Source organism: Ctenopharyngodon idella, chromosome 20 (genome assembly GCF_019924925.1).
Source record: "Ctenopharyngodon idella isolate HZGC_01 chromosome 20, HZGC01, whole genome shotgun sequence".
In the NCBI taxonomy this organism is placed as follows: Eukaryota; Metazoa; Chordata; class Actinopteri; order Cypriniformes; family Xenocyprididae; genus Ctenopharyngodon; species Ctenopharyngodon idella.
In genome coordinates this window covers 28,229,740-28,247,066 of record NC_067239.1, presented here as the reverse complement: position 1 = coordinate 28,247,066, position 17,327 = coordinate 28,229,740, and the positions used below count along the sequence as shown (strand labels likewise).

At 35.8% G+C, this 17,327-nt stretch overlaps 1 protein-coding gene across 1 annotated transcript in view; it reads left to right on the top strand.

Annotated features, from left to right (window-relative positions):
* Positions 1–17,327, top strand: part of LOC127502513 (kelch-like protein 29) — a 269,801-nt gene that overhangs the window by 75,434 nt on the left and 177,040 nt on the right. The window contains 1 exon segment of the mRNA XM_051875482.1: positions 12,024–12,320. Within this exon segment, the coding sequence (XP_051731442.1) occupies positions 12,054–12,320 (267 nt within the window). The 5' untranslated portion in view covers positions 12,024–12,053.

The window sequence follows — 17,327 nt, the reverse complement described above, 5'->3', positions numbered from 1 at the left end:
GTGAATAGGTATTATTAGTTGTTTCTGCTCAACTAACTGAAGCAGACAGCCACGTCCAGTGTGATTTGACCAAATGGCCTACGAACTGACTCTCAGCTGAGTATGTTACAGCACATGGACATTTTACAGCAGTTTTACATTTTAGAGTACTTTGGGCTGTCACCGGGCACACATTTTCAAGATGTGTTGCTGCAGTCATTAGCTGTGTAACACACCGCACTGGCAGTTGGGATCAAACGTAATTTGGGAATCTGAAAGCATAAAGGTCTTTTTTATGTTGCTGGATCTACCGGTTGGGCGGCTCGAGTGGCCCGAGACTCTTTTGTTGTCGCTCATGAAAGATTTGTCTCAACGCAGAACAAATGTTTGCCTTCAAGTGACAATTAAGCTATTTAGAAGAGAGAATAATGCTTTGTTTCCTCTCTTCCTCTCGCTCATATCAAGATACACGATTCAGAAAGTGCAATGACAATGCTATTAAAAGCTTTACATTTTTATATATATATATATATATATATAGGTCATCATACGTTATAATAAATGAATGTCTCTTTAAAGCATGTAAGAATCTGCATGTCTGTTTGTTTTCTTTGCATTGTCTCTGAATGTGTTCTGATGAGAGTGGGAGGTGATGACAGATTCTCACATTGGGGAGAGAGTTTGATCTCTTTGACTGCTATTTGCAGATCTTTCCCTTAAATAACTATAAGTTTGCATTTGCCCATTGGAACATGTCTGCAGAGTTTCTTTTTGTTTTCTCAAGCAATTTTATTTCATAGCATTCTTGCATCTAAAATGTTATTTATTTATTTCAGTGATATTTATAAATATTAATAAGGCCAAATGCAGAGATTTCAAAATACACACCTCATTTTGTCTTGATGTGTTCCAATAACCGATGCTTGCCCTTCTGCATGAGTCCTTTGAAAACGCACAGCATGATTTTGTATCATGAACATTAAAAAACAACAACAAAGCAATAATTCTTGGGAGGCTTATACAAATTGTTTTGCTCAGAAATGCTCAGACCAAATGGAAAATTAAAAAAAAGATCTAATGCTGGTGTGAACTATTACAGTTAAAGGAATGGTTCACCCAAAAATGAAACTTCTGTCATTATTTAATCACCCTCATGTCGTTCTAAACCTGTATGACTTTCTATTTAATCCAAACTGAAATATTTTGCAGAATGGTGATTCACGCTGTCTAATTCCAAAAAATATAAGAAAGTAGTAAAAAAAAAAAGTACTTGATGTAACTCATTGACCATTTTGGTGTTTGTAAACAGTGATGGGGTGTTTTGTGGGCGGAGTTCTGTAGTAGCAGCCTATAGAAGCCATGGAATAATAAAAAGGCAGTTGTGTGTTTATCTCTCACAATTCTGACTATTTTTCTTACAATTCTGAGTTTATATCTCACAATTCTGAGAAGTGAAATCAGAATTGTCCGTTTAATGGCTTGTATTTAGCATCAAAGAGCATCTTTGATGACGGTATTCTAAGTCCATATGTTTTTGCACTCCGATTCTGACATCCAAAGGCACAACAAGATTTTTTTTTTCCTTATTCAGTTTTCCTCAACTTGTTACCACTGTTTTTCTGCCACCATAGTGTGTGCGCAACATCAGTGATGCAACTGTGACTATGGGCTATTCTGTATAGATTTGTCTGAGGAGGCACAAAACAGCATGATTGTAAGTAAATGTTGACTGTTTTTGGGTGAACACTTTCTTGCACAGCTATTATGTTAAAAGCCACCAATAAATACATTTATTAAAAATAAAAATCACACCAAGTTATTCTTCCACCAAGTAACTTGCCACATGTGTATAGAATCAGTATAGAAATGATGCACACTCACAAGTCTGTGTATATCCTCTGTTTTACGGCGTCCTCTCACGTAACTCATCCAATCACATTTTACAACTGGAACAATCAGTTTTATAATGCAGTTTATTTTTCCATATAGGATAATCTCTGAAATGCAGCTGTCCCCTGTGCCTTGGGAAGAGCTGAATATCTACATGTTCAATACTGATGTCAGCGTGTTATGCAACTGCAGACTGTCCCTGTTTGCACATTCAGTCAATGTCAGAATTTGATGATTTTCAGGCCAGCGATCCTGGTGTGTATTAGTGTGTCTGTCAAACGTCACTTTGGTTCATTTAGTTGTTTATGGAGAGTGAATAACCAACACAACACAAACCCCACAGCACCAGTGTGGCTCACAGGAGATGATATGGGTTTAAACAAGGCCCTTCTTTCTGTCTTTCACTATTTGGAAGTGGAATCTTGCTTGACAGGAAGTCAATGAAATTTATTGCACTCCTAACGTCCTGTAATGGGTCTCTTTAAAGTGTCTGGTGTTATTTTGATTAGAATGACCCTGTTGGGTCACGAATATGTGTGATGTAAAAGCAGTCTGTCTACTTGTGTACAACCTGACTACTTATGAGTGTGTGTGTGTGTGTGTGTGTATATATATATATATATATATATATATATATATATAATAGGCAAATACTTAAGAATCTATGAATGGATCATTATTACAGTGATTATTATGTTTCTAGCATGTTATATGTTTGGCAACGGTTCTTTTAACCCTTAAAGATGGAGTGTGAAGCTTTTCATTTCTTAAACAACCATGTAGGAAGACACACCATGGCCATATTCTAGGATGACAATGTCAAGATTCACCAGGGCTAAAATTGTGAAAGAATGGTTCAGAGAGGATGAGGAATCATTTTCACACATGAATCGGCACCTCTGAGTCCAGACCTTAATTACATTGAAAGTCTTTGGGATGTGCTGGAGAAGACTTTACAGAGTGCTCACCTCTTACATTGTCAATACAAGATCTTGACCAAAAATTGATGCACCTCTTGATGGAAATAACATCACAACATTTATTTCCAAGAGGTGCATCAATTTTTGGTCAAGATCTTATATTGACAATGCAAGTGGTGAGCACTCTGTAAAGTCTCCTCCAGCACATCCCAAAAACTTACACTGAGGTTAAAGGGATAGATCACCCAAAAATGAAAATTTTATGTTTATCTGCTTCCCCCCAGAGCATCCAAGATGTAGGTGACTTTGTTTCTTCAGTAGAACACAAATGATGATTTTTAACTCCAACCATTGCGGTCTGTCAGTCGTATAATGCATGTCAATGGGAACTCCATAAGACTCTATAAGAGTCAAAAAAACATGCACAGACAAATCCAAATGAAAACCTGCGGCTCGTGACGACACATTGATGTCCTAAGACATGAAACGATCGGTTTGTGCGAGAAACCGAACAGTATTTATATCATTTTTCACCTCTAAAACACCACTATGTCCAACTGCCTTGCGCATCTGGTTGGTGAGGTCTGATGACTGAAGTGATGTCTCGCGCTTATACTTCAATGAGTGCAAGACATCACTTCCGTCGTCAGAGCGCGTTCAGACCTCACCAACCGGATGCGCGAGGCAGCTGGACATAGTGGTGTTTTAGAGGTAAAAAATGATATAAATACTGTTCGGTTTCTCGCACAAACCGATCGTTTCGTGTCTTAGGACATCAATGTGTCGTCACGAGCCGCAGGGTTTAATTTGGATTTGTCTGTGCATGATTTTTTTTACTCTTATAGATGGAGTTTCCTTTATATGACTGACAGACCGCAACGGTTGGAGTTAAAAATCATCATTTGTGTTCTACTGAAGAAACAAAGTCACCTACATCTTGGATGCCCTGGGGGTAAGCAGATAAACATCAAATTTTCATTTTTGGGTGAACTATCCCTTTAAGGTCAGTGCCAATTCATGTGTGAAATGATTCTTCATGCTCCCTCCCAATGACTCTTTCACAATTTGAGCCTGATGAATCTTGACATTGTCATCCTGGAATATGACTATTTTAATACATCTTAATACATGGTTGTTTAAGAAATGAAAAGCTACACACTCCATCTTTTAGGGTTAAAAGAACCGTCGCCAAACATATAACATGCTAGAAAAATAAAAATCACTAATATTGATCCATTCATAGACTCTTAAGTATTTGCCTATTAATATATATATATATATATTACTTTGACAAATGGTGTAAATGTAATAAAATATAAAAAGATTTTGTTAGTCAGTTTAAACTAATCAAAATGCCTAAACTTAAAATTCGAAATCTAATTAAATATAATAAATGAGATGTAGAAGTATTAAATGCATTAGAAAAAAAAAATTCTTCAATTTTTTGACAAAGAAAATGCTTTAAGCTTGAGATGCTCCAGTTGTCAAAAAAATTCCTTATGAAATGTACCTGCATCAAAGAAGCATGATTAATTGCATCAGGTTTCCTAATAATTAATCCCACAGAATAAATGCATTAAATTGACAGCCGTAGTCTTCATAAATAAAAGGAGGCAGGTGATGTTGGGCTTGCTGTGTTTGTCCGGTGCGGACTTCTCTTTCTCCCTCCCTCCCTTTCATTCTTATTCTGTTTTTGTATTGTACCGCATAGTTTATTTTTCCTCTCACGCTTCAATTAAGTTGCTCCTGCTCCATGGCCTTTCGAAGTTCTTCTAAAAATAGACATGCGGAGTGAATCGCAGGGCTGTCAGAGCTACAGTGTGAATGATCAGAATTGCCTACACCTCTATTTTATTGGTGGATTTTTCTCTTTCTCTCTCTCTCCAAAGAGTACAGCTTACCTCAGCTTGAGACGGGGAATTAAAGATAGTGTTCATCGGCCGCCCCTGGCTGTTTCTGTACTGACAGGCTCTGCGATTATTTAAAATTCACTCACGATGCCTTGTGTTGTCCTGGCGTAGCTGGCAGTAGTGAATCACGAGCGTGTGTGTGTGTGTTTCAGTAAATCTTTTGCTGGATTTTTTTTAACGTGTAGCTCATGTTTGGGTTTATCGCTCGCGGGAAGCACAATGCACAGGACTCATCAAGCTGTGCTCTGCCGCGCTCCAGTAGTGTGAGTCTGTTGAAGAACATCGTTGACTCCAATCGTCAGGATTCTGTGCTTTGATGGGAGCGGTTTCAAGGGTTTCTTTTCCTAAAAAACTATAGCGCTCTGTGCTTCCCTTTCACAATCCCTCAGCATCTGAGAGAGAGAGAGAGAGACGGAGAAAAAAAGCATCAGATGACAGGAGCAGCACTGACAGAGCCGGAGTGTCAAGTATTGAGGTTCGGCCCGTCTGTCTGTCTCACTCTCTCACTGCTTGTTTCACTGTCTTACTCCTTTGTTGTCTGTCTCACTCTCTCATGCCTGTTTTATTCTCTCAGTGCCCTGCCTGTCTCACTCAAATATTGTCTCTGTCACTCTCAACAGTCTGATTCTCATTATCTGTCTCTCTCTCTCTCTCTCTCTCTCTCTCTCTCTCAGTCTGCCTGTATGTTGCATTGCCTGTCTCACTTTTTCCATCTTGGCCATGGAAATCATAAAGTTTTTTTTTCAGTACTGGTTCTTAATGTCTCTGGATTCCTTAAAGGTGACCTATAATGCCCCTTTTACAAGATGTAATTTAAGTCTCTGGTGTCCCCAGAATGTGTCTGTAAAGTTTCAGCTCAAAATACACCACAGATCATTTATTATAGCTTGTCAAATTTGCCCCTATTTGGGTGTGAGCAAAAACACGCCATTTTTGTGTGTGTCCCTTTAAATGTAAATGAGCTGCTGCTCCCGGCCCACTTTCAGAAAGAGGGTGGAGCTTTAACAGCTCATGCTTTGGTTGCTCAACAACAACAAAGCTAGAAAATCTCACGCAGCCAAAATGAGGATTGTCAGTAACGGCGTTCAGCCTTACATTGTTCAAACCGGAGTCGGACACAACTTGTAAAAGTTACAACTTTTAGAAATCAACTGGACGTTTTTGAAAGGTTAGTGGATAAATTTATATAGTTGTTGTGGAGTTAAAAAGAACCAACTCATTATCAGATCAAATCAAATCACCTTTGTTGTCACATTAAAGTCATTTTTTTGGGAATCAGTTGTACTGGACTGTGCTGTATTTGTTTGATTCACTGAAAAGAACCAATTTGTTAGAGTCATTCATTCATTCGCTCTGTATGCATTTGATTCGCATAAAATAACTGACTCATTTGAGTCATTTTGTTCTGTAATTGGACTGCACTGATTTCACTCTATGATTTTTTTAATTCACTGAAAAAAAAAAAAAATCTTTTAAAGACTGGTTGCGCTGTATGTGTTTGATTCACTGAAAAGAAACAATTCATTAGAGTCATTCAATTAGGAATCAGGCTACATTAATCATGCTGGATGTATTTGATTCACATAAAATAACTTAAATATTTGAGTCATTTCGTTCTGCAATTGGACTGCACTGGTTGCAGTGTGTGTGTGTGTGTGTGTGTGTGTGTGTGTGTGTGTGTGTGTGTGTTTTATTTTTAATTCACTGAAAAGAACCAATGCATTAAAGTCATTTGTTTGGGAATCGTTTGTACTGGACTGGTTGTGCTGTATTTGTTTGATTCACTAAAAAGAACCAGTTCATTAGAGTCATTCATTCAGAAATGAAATGACTACATTAATCGTGCTAAATGTATTTGATTCACATAAAATAACTCATGAGAGACATTTTGTTCTGTAATTGGACTGCACTGGTTTTGTTGTATGTTTTTGTTTGCTCACTGTAAAGAATCGACTCGTTAGAGTCATTCGTTTGAGAATCAGACCACTGATATCCACTGATTATGCTGTATGTTTTGTCTTTCTCACTGCTCTGTCTCACTCTCTTGCTGCCTGTCTCACACTTCCTGTTTTTTTTCTCTCTCTCCTGTGGCCCGTCTCACTTTCTCTCTTCTCATCCTTTCCATCACTCTTTCTTGATATGGTGGCCATTACCTGAACTTCTGCATGTGTTTTGCTTTTGACCAACTTTTTATTTTGGGTTAATTAGTCCCATTGCTGCTTTACTGTTTTATTTAGTATCTTTTATTTTTTAAAATTTTACTGTACAGCACTGATATTCTCTCTTCTCTGTTTCTCTCTTTTTTTCCCCAATCATGCCTTCACTAACAGCGTTCACGCGTGCAGCTGAACGTCGCTTCTAATCATCAGGCTCCCCGTCAGGAACCTGCACTCACCTCTGTCCAAAAAAATAAAACACTCGCCTGTCTTGTTCTGCCTCCATCGCCCTATTAAAAGCATTACACTTATTACAATTGAAATGTCAGTCAATTCTATATTAGCTGCTTTTCTTTACATCTCTCTCTCTTATATTAACTGGATTTCTTTTGCCCTGATTCACATGTGTTTATGAAACCATGAAACATTTATTAAAACCACTGGTGCACTGGATATCTGTGCAGCACAGGGGAGTCTGTCTGTATGCATGGGCCTCCTCATTGCAATATGAGCCAATTATATTATGGAAAGTGTCATTCGGTAAAACCGAAATTTTGGTTAAAAATAACTTTTTTTGGTGACAAATTTTATCCATCTTGTAAAAAATGACAAAAGCAGTGTTAATTGATTATAAAAACCACATAATCTCATTGTTAACACTTAATAAAACTTCAAAATTAATTATATCTCCATTATGTTTTTTTTACACTTTTAAAAACCTTATTCGTCAATGACCCATATATATATGTAAAATGTTTCGTATATATATTATAATTTCGGTTTTACCCAATGACAATATTTTCAAAAAATGCTAACAGGCTGATATCTAGCTAGCTAGCAAAAGAACAATCAAACATTTTATAGTACAAGTTTTTAAAATATTACAACATTTTCTATGTTTTATAGCGGTTGTACCAAATGACCTGATGTTTCGGGACATGCGCAAGTGAAAACACAAATTTTTCAAATAGTTAAGAGAAAGTTAGTTACTTTGCTTCACGACCATGTGGTCCTTTGCAAGTGTCTGAATGATGTCACATCCTGTCACATGATACTGACCGCATGATTTGATCCAAAATGGTCCCTTTATATTGGTTACTCTGAATAACATTAATGAAATTCATCAATGACATTCTTTCGTATAACAAAGCAACGACTTATCTACTTATTATTATTATTAAGGCCTTTGGGCAAAAAAATTACCCGTCACGTCATTGACCCTTATATAAAGAAATGTATATAAATAAAATAATATATGTAGTATAAAAAATATCAACTGTGTATATATATATATATATATATATATATATATATAATGAGTAAAAATAACAATAAATCATCATATATAATAATATACTGTATAGAGTAAATGAAAAATATAAATTTTAATAATAGTAATATTTTTAAATGAATGTTTTCTATTATAATATATATTTAAAAAGTCGGTTATTTATGTGATGGCAAAGCTGGGTTTTCAGCAGCCATTATGAGCGTTATAAGCCAATTATATTATGGTTAAAGCTGCCTATCTAGAACAGTTTTTACACTGCGTGTCTCCCATATGAAGCTGCAAATATATTGTGTGTTTACACAGAGGACAGTGGATCAACAGCGGATCACATGTGAATGTTGATTCGCATGCACAGCAGACTGAAAATAAGCCAGAGCTGCTGTAGTTTGTCAGTGTAAAGACACTGTGTGAGTTGGTTTTTCCAGGTCAACTGCTTTATTGTGATCTGAAAGAAAGGGTTTACTGATAAGTGTCAGTTTCCGCTGCTAGCTTGTTGTAGACCTGCTGTAGCCCATCAGATTTACACTTCATGTTTGATAGAAATCTTGGAAGATAAATTAGTATTAGTAAAAAAATATTCAATCAGAGATAAGATGCAGTAAAATAGACAAACGTATAAAATAGATGGCCAAAATAACCTAATGCAGTAGCTGATTACAAATAATCTGGATTACATGATCAGATATCAAAAATTAACTACTTGTAATTAGATTATATTACATTTTAAAATACTCGTAATTAGACTACAGTTACTTTTTTATTGATTACATGATTACATGTTATTCTCACAATGGCAGTAAATTATTAATTCATTGATAGTCTTTCTTTTTGTATTTTTATATCAATATGGTACAAGATTATCCTATTTATATCAATGTGATAAACGAGTTAAGTCAAAAGTAATCTAAAAGTAATCAGATTATATTACCTTAAATGTGTAATGTAATGGAATATATAGAGAATATGGCAAGGCAATGCACAGATATGATCCACATGTGTCTAGTGTGAATCTACAATGTTAGAGGCGTCTATGTAACAGTGCCAATCTGTTATAAGCCATGAATAATTAATGTGTTGCTTTTAACGTGTGATGCAATTATGGCAGTGGTGTCATTAGCGGGTACTGTACTCTACTCTATTTGTGTGTGCTTATATTTGTGTGTGATTTAGTTTAGTGTAATTACAAAGGATGAATTCAAGATCTCATTTGCTGTAGAAATGCAGTCATGTGTTGTGAATGGTGGGCTGATCTCTGTCACCAAACTAGTGTTATTTCTGGAATTATTATTATTATTCCCATGAAGCACTGCGAATGACATAATCAAGTCTATCTCCCTACACTCTCAAAATATTTATGCATATTTTGCAATAAACTTAAAATATATTGTTTTTATATACGTAATCAATGTTTGTAAATGAGTAGTTTTATGTTTCTCTATTGTTTTTAATTCGATTGTGCTGTTCACAATGCTTCATGGGGTTGTAGTTCTTTCTATCACTAAAATATCTTTGTCTTTTTGTCCGATTTTCAAATACTTTTTTTTTTTTTTTTTTGCTTCAAATCAAAGTTTGTAATGTTGCTGATTGGCTGATTGGCTTGGTTTATAGCTTATAACGCTTTAACGAAGACTTCCTGAAAATCCCTATGGGAGAAATGAGTGGGAAAAATACTTCTGGAACCAGCAGCACTGAAAAAGTTTTTACATGTATGTTTTTATTTACTTATATGTAGTCACAGCTTGTTTTAATTGAAAATATGGGAAAGAAATCTGTGCTTGTCAAGTCGTTTCAATTCATGACATTTGTTTTGTTAATGGCTAATTTGGAACGTTTTTTTTTTTCATTCTTTCTTCCTCAGTATTACTGAATTGCTTACGATTCCCTTCTTTATTGATAAGCTAATATTAAGAGAGGTCTTTATATTTCATGATTACTTCTGAGCACATGCTGTGTACTCTTTTTGGTCGAAAGCCACAATACTGAACAACAGCCCTAGTAAACCTCATTCCACACTTCTGTCTTGTTTAGCTGACTCCAATATAAAACAGCTAGCCAAAGCGCAATAAATCCTGAATTTGTTGCAGAACAGCAGAACGGCCAAAAGTGGCTTATTTTACTAACAGCTTAATCTGTTCCCACACGTACAAAGAGAGAAACTAATAACGCTACTCACAACCTCGGGTCTCCAGAGTTATTACATGTGGATGTCTGTGGAGGATGACGACAAGATAAAGAAGACACTGCAAATAACGGAAAATGAGGTTAGCATAGTCGCTAACGCAGCGCTAAAGCTAAACCAGTGCTGGTTCATTGTTTTCTCATATCGTGTCCTGCACAGCTATCAGCAATAAAGCTCAATAAAACTGGTGATTAGATTAATTAAAATCATGAGGCCTTGGAGCTGTACAATTTTAGCCGTTAAGAAAACTCAGGATAGTTGGACGGAACTCTTAACCATCTGGAAGAGTGCAAGTTTTCCTGTAAACTTGTGTTTTTCCTTGTGGGTCTTGTAAATAAACACTAATTTTTCCTCTTATAAATGCTGGCAGAGTCGGGATTATAATACGTAGATGGGCAATTTTTCAAGAAGCCATGTGCATGTGCTTGATCATATGCGAACACGCTTATCTCTGTTAAAGGCTCACATATGTTATTTTTGAAACCAGTCTAAAATGGAAGTGATGCTGCAACTGAGGGATGGTCATAATTTTTGTACAAATTGTTTGAATTAATTTTAATACAATAAATGTTAAAATGGTTTAGGATTAGTTTACTCTTTATTCATATATATATATATATATATATATATTGGTTATTATACTTTGAAGCAATAAATATTTTCATATTTTAATCAGTGATAGTCCATGTCTGGAAGTGTTTAGAGTTGTATATATTTATTTTTTTATTACATTTTATTTTGTTTTAAGTATTTAATCTTGCTGTTTATTTATTTATTTATTTATTTATTTATTAAATACATTTTTCCCATTTCTTTTATTTATTTTTATTTTTATTTGTTAGGTTGTTTATTTTATTAAATACTTACTTATTTGTTTATTTATTTATTTTTTAAATTTGAACTGTTTAATCTGGCTATATTTATTTATTTATTTATTTAAATTGATTTTTCCCAGTTTTTATTTATTTTTATTTTTATTTTATTTGTTAGGTTGTTTATTTTATTAAATTATTGTTTATTTGTTTATTTATTTTTCCCCATTTTTTTTTTTGTTTTAAGTATTTAATCTTCCTGTATTTATGTATTTATTTATTTTATTCAATCTTTTTTTTTTTATAATTTTTTTATTTAGTTTTATTTTTATTTATTATGTTGTTTATTTTATTAAATTCTTATTTATTTGTTTATTTTATTAAAATAATTTAGTTAATTTATTTTGTGTTTTTTTAAAATTCTAATTTATTTAAATAGTTTTTTTGTTTTGTTTTTTTGTTTTATTTATTCAATTATTTATTAAATTTTTTAAATGTATTTATTTATTTATTTATTTTGACAAGTTTAAAAATATAAAGTAAAAACAAAACAATCTTTCTTTGGTCAGCCTGAAAAGTGATCAAAGATGGCACATCTTGCACTCACGGATGTCTCCAACTGCTTGTCCGAACACAAAGGAGCTGTACTCATATGCGAGCACTCTTATCAGTATTAAATGCTCATGTGTTATTTTTTACACACAGCTGAAGGCTGATGCCTTTTTTTACCTACTGTCTGCCAGATATTGAGATGTTCGCAGCAAGTTTTGTTGTGTTGCACGTCAAACCTGCCAAGAAGCTCGATTTGTTTGGTGCATTCTATTTCTATCTGTGTTTTGACAGGGTATAATCAGTGCTATCGCTCTCTTTGTGTACTCTGTTGCAGACAGCGCCACATATCCTCTAAGAGGAAGTGATGTCACGACACCATCACCGCTTTGAGAGAGACTATCGAGGCCCCTGGGATCGTCGTGACCGAGCCAGCGGCCTTCACAATGGCGTGGGCAACAGCACCTGCTCCCCGCCCGTGGCCAACGGCAACAACCGTCCAGGACTCCTCCCACTCCCGGTCATCCCTTCCCTCCTGCCCACCCCCGTGACCATCGCCGTCACGTCGGCCAGCAACGACCTCGCCGCCAAGCGCTCTGGAGCCCCTTCGTCCGCCACGGCACCTGTTGTGAAGGTAGAAGCTGCGAACAAGGGGGGGCGAAATCCGCATTCAAATCACTTGCATTTCCATTTCGCTCACGCTGCCAGATTGCTTCATTTGGTCGCTGCTCTTCTTCTCCTTGCTAATTTTCTCTTTCATTATGCAAATGAGAAACTCTGAGCAATGGGCTGAATTAAGCCCGTGGCTCTGTCAAGTCTGTTGTGGGCAAGAAATAAAAGGCGTCAGCTTGCTATTTGAGTCGAGATGAATGGCATTCTGGAGAATTAGTTCAAGGAACGAGAAAAGCATGAACTGTTGTTTCACTCTTCATGCCGTTTAATCAGATTAGCTTCTGATTTCATGCATAAAGACAGTTTACTAGCTACTTGCCATGCGGCTGTTGCAGCCCACGCTCTTATAATGCCATGATTGATGTGACCTTTGTTCGTCTTCGCCGAGGCCCACAAAACGTACACATTTTGAAGGTTTTGTTCACTTGAGGTCACGGAGTCTCTCGTTAACGGCTAATAAGAGATGTTTGCTGTGGTATACGGCATTTTCGCATTAGTATAGTGAGTTGCTGGAGGTGTGCGCAGGGTAATTTCTCTTGGTTTCAATCAGTAGAGTCTCCCAGCAGAAAGGCTTGCCAGCTTTTCTCTACCTCGCTTGAAGCCTACTTCAGGGAGCGATCCGGGCTCAAAATCTTGGCATCTCCAACTACAGCTACTGTCATCTCACATTGGCGGGTTTTGTTTGAACTTTTTCGCTTGAGTGAATTCCGTGGGACTTCTGTGACCAGAAAGCTGTGTGAGTATCACACAAAATGCTTTAGCATTATGCAGATTGTATTAACACTAACCCTGTGGGCGAACGCCAACGGTTGGACGCTGACCGTAGAGTTCTGCTTTGACTTTGACGGGTCCCTGTGATGCATGTTTTAGCATAGAGAAAAAGCGTTTTCATCTAAAAACTAGCCTTTTTGTAAAAGTATTTAGCTACACTACAAAATAAACGTTTAGATTGTACAGTTTAATCAGATGAGTGTTTCTTTGGCTCAGAAACATTGATGGTTTTTAACTGAATGAAACTTATTATGATATCGCATTAAAGTTAAATAGTTTTGAACAACTTTACGCTAAATACGACAAAAGATTCTTTTTTAGATAAAGCTGAAAACATGATAAACAGCAATGTTTAACTGAAAAGGAGACTTCTTGATTCAGTGAATCATTCCTTTTTGAACTGATTCATTTACATAAACTGTCTGAATTGATTCATTGGCTCTGCAGCTTTCTTTCCAGTAATACGTAGGATGTTTTAGTAGTAAAGCGTGTTTTAGTGTTACTAAGTTTTGATTATAATTAACAAGTAAGGGGCCATTTGCACAGAATGTGTTTTTTACATTAGAAAACAATGGAAAAGTAGCACAGTGAAATGGAAAAATGCGTTCTGTGTGAACCGGCCCTAAAGCTGCTCAATACTTTAAAAAACAGCATTGCAGCATTTTGTGATGATAAGTCACCTCTAGCTTGTTACTAGACAAGACAAATTATTTTGAAAACAGCTGATCTATTGTCACGCTACTGTATCTTTTCTAAAGGAGTAGTTCACCCAAAAATAAAAACATTTGACTTTTATTTGCTCACCCTCATGTTGTTCTAAACCTGTATGTTGTTTTATTTGTGTTAGAATTTTTTAAAGTACATTTACGTTTATGACCACGTTTATGGTGTTTTTTGAGTTTCACAGATGGTCACTAACCAGCAACCATAAAGCCCTTTTTATTTGTTATATTCAGGTAATGTTGTAGACAGTAATGTTTTAAAATCATTCTAGAAACCACAGCTGAAATTTAAAAAAGACATTTAGAAATATTGTGGAAATACTTCAACTTTATAAATGTTTTTGACACTTTAAAGGGTTAGTTCACCCAAAAATGAAAATTCTGTCATTAATTACTCATCCTCATGTCGTTCCACACCCGTAAGACCTTCGTTCATCTTCGGAACACAAATAAGGATATTTTTGATAAAAATCCGATGGCTCAGTGAGGCCTCCATTGCCAGCAAGACAATTAACACTTTCAGATGCCCAGAAAGCTACTAAAAACGTATTTAAAACAGTTCATGTGACTACAGTGGTTCAACCTTAATGTTATGAAGTGATGAGAATACTTTTTGTGCGCCAAAAAAACAAAATAGCGACTTTATTCAACAGTATCTAGTGATGGGCGATTTCAAAACACTGGTTCATGAATCTTCAAAGCTTTACGAATCTTTTGTTTCGAATCAGTGGTTCGGAGCGTGTATCAAACTGCCAAAGTCATGCCCCCCAGTGGTGAACCATTGAAATTTCAAAACACTTATGACGTAACGAAGCCTCATTTACTGAAATCACATGACTTTGGCAGTTTGATACACGCTCCAAACCACTGATTCGAAGCAAAAGATTCGTAAAGCTTCAACATCATGACAAATTAAATAGTTAACAGTTGAGAAAGAAAACACATGTGTAATAGTATGTTGGATACGCGCAGCTCTTAAAGTGACAGCAGCCTAATAAACCTACTGCCTGTCTTTGTCCTCAATGTTAATCTAACATCAAAAAACAAAGAGTAAAATCACTCACTGCTCTTGACTTGTTAAGCCCTGCTGGAGCAGCTCTAAATATTCACTGTGCTATTAAATTAAAGATACAATATGATAGAGCATTAATATAAACAGTGAAAGTAACAGTAGCTCCTACAATACATTTTAACAGGCATAATTAGGCATGAAAATAACTGAAGGTTATATCTATTTTCTAAGCCAACTTATTTGATTCATATTCTTTTGGTTTCTCTGCCCAATATTTTTTAAAACTAAAAATGCATTGAAAATACAGATATCGGTACTCGGTATCTGCAAGTTCTACAGATAAAAGTATCAGACTTGTTCTGGAAAAAGTGGTAAAAAGTGCATCCCTATTGAAAAGTAATGTCATGATGCCATTTAGTAGTAAGTTCCTACAGCTTGAACCTTAGAAATATAGCTGTAATTCAGGTTCATTTAACCAACAGCATATTCTGAGTTCAGAATAGTATTTTTTAAAAGATGAAAAATAACGAAAGAGATTGATATTGTTACTTATAAGCACCTATAGTGTTATTGATAAACACTTACCTGGAAAGACATACACTAGTGTACAACAGTTTAGTGTCAGTATTTTTTTTTCAGCATGAATGCATTAAGTTGTTCAAAAGTGCATTCATATGTTCAAATAGAAAACTGCTATTTTAAATTGTAATAATATTTCTAAATATTAATATTTTACTGTATTTTGGACCAAATAAATGCAGCCTTGGTGAGCAGAAGATACTTAAAAATAAATTTAAAAAAAAACGTGAAAATCCAAACTTTTGAACAGTAGTGTACACAGAACAACACTTTTACAATGTTGTTGTGCTAGCAGTGTCATTGTATGGAAAGAGCTTTGTGAAGATTCTTCAAAAATGTTTTCAACTTCACTGTTTTCCTTGGAAAAAAATAACAGCAAACAGGTTTGGAATGACATGAGAGCGAGTAAATAATGACAGAGCTTCTCTTTTAAGTCAGTAGCATCTCTACTTTTTGTTAGTTAGTCATCCCAGCACTGGAGGGAATGTGTTTACCTCAGCTTTCTTTAATTATTGCCTGAAGGAAACTCATCAGAACACGGTAGAGTCTTGAGGGACCGCCACTTTCTCTGTCATCCGTCATCAAAGTCCCCATGTTGTTCTGCCCACGGTCCAGCTCATAGATGCTATTCAGATAAATATAAAAGCAAAAGCAGCAGAAAGAGATGAGAAGGAACGAGAAGGTTTAATCTAACAGCAGAGAGCAATATCGTCTTTCCTTGGTTATGACATGACTGCCTAATAAGCCAAATTGTGATCGGCTGTGTGTGCGTAGTTAATGACTCTGAATGGTGCGTATTTATCTGGGAATTCGTTTGTTTTTAACCTTGACAGGTATGAGGCATGTGATTGAGTTTGTCTGGCTGATCTACGGTATGTTTGTGAGTCTGTTTTTGTGTGCGTGTATGAAAGACAGATCGGTATCTAATTAGCGAGATGGAGAGGGACCCTCGTGTTGGCTCACACGTCTTTTTGTGACAAACTCTATGCAACTAACAATAAATAATGCAACTACTGTAACTTTAAGAAGCCCATCTGCCTGAGCTGTCTGTCATGACTAACGACACTTCAAAACGAACAAACGACTCTTAATTGAACTAGAGGTGTGGCAGCTTATTTACTCGCCTCCTCTTGTAATTAATTTTGTTTGTAATGCCTTTGTTTATTTATTTATTCCCCCGAGCATAACCACAAATCCACTGCCGCTGACAGAGACATTTTTTCATAATTCCAGGAGTGCTTAGCAAAGTTTATTATAGTCTGTTTAGAGTTTTGTAATTGACACACTAAAAATGTACATGTATTACTACATTTTTTTGAACATGTACCATGGTATTCTTTGAATTTGGTACCATGGTACATCAACTTGGCACCATGTTATCTGTCAGATTACTGTATTTTTTCCATCACTGCACCATGGTATTTTTCATAATGTACACTGACAATTTTGATGTTGAAAGGCTGAAATTGTATTTTCTTGTAAAACCTACACCAATAATCCCTGTTTTATTTACAACTTCGAAAAATCTTCTTTTTTTTCTGTGTATTTTACTCTTGAATGATCCAGAACATATTTTATTTACCATCCCTCAGGAAACTGTAGATTGATCCCATGATTTGAAGCAGAGAACTTTGGCTAGTTTGCTCAAAAATTTGCTCACAAATGCATGCTCAACATTTTCTGTGTGGGTGTTGCTAACAAATGATTGAATGCTCAGTGACAAGATGTTGTTGCAGCTGTCAATGCATCTGCTTCTGAACGTTGTATAGTTACTGTGATGAACCCATCTTAAAGCTGTTGACCAGTGAGATGCTGCGGAAATGATGCAGTCTGACAATAATGGGTGCAACACAGATAGAGAGATGCCACACTGGAGAAAATCCAC